The following is a 2723-nucleotide window of genomic DNA, read 5'->3' on the forward strand; positions in this document are numbered from 1 at the left end:
ACGAATCATCTTCCTAAGAAGCTAGGCGAAGATAAACAATAGAAACGACTAGGTAGATACCTATATTGGCTAGGAGATCCAATTTATAAGCTAGGCGGCTAATGTAGCGCTTGATTAGAAAAGGCCTAGCGCGCTATTGCAAATACTTCTAGGACAGGTTGCCTAAGAGATAGTAACTGTAGTATAGGTATAAATAAACCTTATTGCCTATATTGAACTCAATGTCGTAGTATTTACTATTGTAACGGCGCTTAGCGTATACTATAGCGAAGTCTATACTCAATTAAGCATCTTAACGTAGAGCATCTTATAGAGCTAGAATAGCAGCTAGCTTAGTAGTAGCCTAGTTGGTAAAAGCTTCTAAAGGTCTAGGAAGCTTAAAGCCAAAGAGCTACTTATAAGGCGAGGATTTAACGGCTTTAGTATAAGCGTTGTTAAGGTGCTATTATAGAAGTATAATAATATCTAGCTAATTGCCTTTAAAGCGTTTAAATATATATAAGCGGATTGTGATTTCTATAGTCTAGTTCTTACATTTCGAAAGGCCGTCTATTTATAAATAGTAGGATATCGTTATTAGCAACTTAGTACCTAGAGCCTTCTAAACACCTTGCTAAAGGTCGGAAGTAAACTTACGATTATAATTAGAGATAATTACAGTAGGTATACCCTAGTCGCTAAAAAGCAGTTAGCGAATTAGAATATACCCCTATTCCTAAGCCGAATAGCTAGAATTGCCTAGAATAAGGAGGGTACACTTTAAGGACTTGCAAGATACTGTAAATAAGCTATTAAAGTGGTCGTAGTTTAGGAGCTGCTATAGCGAACTAGTGGCCTAGACCTTCGGTAGGCCTAGAATGAAATCGATAGTAATAACGTATATCGACAAGGTATTAAATAGTTAAATCAGTTAATAGTTACCTAGTTTAGGACGATAGTCTATTGCGTTGACTTAGCACTTTAGGTATAGTTTAACGTACTTCTTAACATTGTAGGTTTTATAGACTATCGATACGCCTTATAAGTTGTATAATATCTGCTTAATACTAAAGTAGTACTTCTTATCGTAGATAGCTTCTAAGATAGTTTAAATTATATTGTAAAGTATATAAAGTAAGTGCAATCTATCTAGTCGAATATTATAGAGAAGGCTATCTACAAAGATAAATAGGAGGTTAGGCTAAGAAAAAACTTTACTATTGCCCTTAGTAGCCAATTCGACAGTAAGATCCTTAATAATAGCAGTGTACTTAGCGTTATAAGAGTATATAGCGGTAAATCGAGCTTAGAGGTTGTTATCTAACTTCGCTTCTACAAAGGCGAACTAGATATTGTTGAAAACTACATCGTTGTCACCGGAGCTGTTTTCACAGTTCGGATCATCCTATAGAGCCTTTAGATAGCTAAGTATATTAGGTACTAAGTTTAGGCGGCCTAGAAAATGATAGATCTCTAAGTTGTACTACGAGAGGTAAATAGAAGCGTTAATAAGCCTATAATTGGCTTACTCGGTGGACAACGTGTCTAAAATAGTCTAGTTGACGATACCTTTTATAGAGGTATAATCTATAAGGACAACGATAAGCTTATACGACGAATAGATTATAGTACATAGCTTCTTAACTACCTAAACAAGGTAGACGACTTCCTATTCGGAAGGTCTATACTAGAGTTCTTCCTTAGCAAGGCACTGGCTTAGGAATATAATAGGCTGAACTTAAGTCGATAGGATGATAGTTCTAGGCTTCCATTTGTAGCTATTAGCGAGGTAGAACGCTATAACGCCAAAGCTACGCTCTAGGTATCCGTCGATTTATAGGAAGAGGGTCTTATTAGGATCAAAGTGGACTAAAATAGTTGGGTCTAGCCTGTAGATAGCGTCTTGAACGGCTTCGAAGGAGGCTTTCTTAGTAGGCGTTGGTTCAAAGGAAGTCCTAGCGTAATAGGCGACGTGCTTGCTAGGGTTGCCGTTTCCTACTTAGCTAGTTGCTTAGCCTTTCGTAAATAGCATTGTCTTATAGTTTTAGAAAGGCCTAATAAGCTATACATAGTATAGGATTAGATAGCGTAGAAATCCTAAGGTACTAATATACTGCTCTAGAGCCTTTAGGTTATTTAGAAAGGCGAGGTTTCTAAAGGTGGCGATATAGTGCTCTATATTGGTTAATCCGAATCTATCGACGTAGAAACTAAGTAGCTCTATACTAGGATATATAATATACGACTTAGCTAGTATAATAGAGATGTTCCTCTTCTCAAATAAACTGAAGATAGTTTCTAGATATTTAGTATACTTATCTGTAATGTCGCTGAAGATGATAATATCGTCGATAAATATATAGGCGAAAGAGGTGTAAGGGCGAAGCAACTGATCTATAAAGCGTTAGATATATATAGGAGTGTTGTAGTAGCCTATTAGATATACTTTCGGCTATTCTAATCTACAAAGGCTAATTAGAGTAAAGCGATTACGATATAGAGGATATATATCGAATTGGTAGAAGAAGAATATAGCATCGATCGTAGTGATAAACCTTTTACTTTGTAGATATACGATGATGTCTAATTGTAAAGGCAGAGGGTAGTTGTTAGGTACTATAACCTTGTTGAGAGTACGTAAATCGATAACTATATAGCCCTTGATCTTACTACGAGAGGTACGCTAAACGACAAATACTAGGTATACGAAAGGAGTAGCCTTCGTAGCCTATTTAAAGCGCTTT

The 2723-nt window shown here is 36.3% G+C and overlaps 1 protein-coding gene across 1 annotated transcript; it reads right to left on the reverse strand.

Moving 5' to 3' along the window:
- Positions 1–2041: 2041 nt before the first annotated feature.
- Positions 2042–2338, reverse strand: THITE_2052832 (uncharacterized protein; the record flags this gene model as incomplete). Its single annotated transcript, XM_003654952.1, has 1 exon — positions 2042–2338. A coding segment is annotated over one exon (297 nt), but the record flags the coding sequence as incomplete, so codon positions are not given.
- Positions 2339–2723: the final 385 nt, after the last annotated feature.

The sequence above is a fragment of the Thermothielavioides terrestris genome, chromosome 4 (genome assembly GCF_000226115.1).
Source record: "Thermothielavioides terrestris NRRL 8126 chromosome 4, complete sequence".
NCBI classification, from domain to species: domain Eukaryota; kingdom Fungi; phylum Ascomycota; class Sordariomycetes; order Sordariales; family Chaetomiaceae; genus Thermothielavioides; species Thermothielavioides terrestris.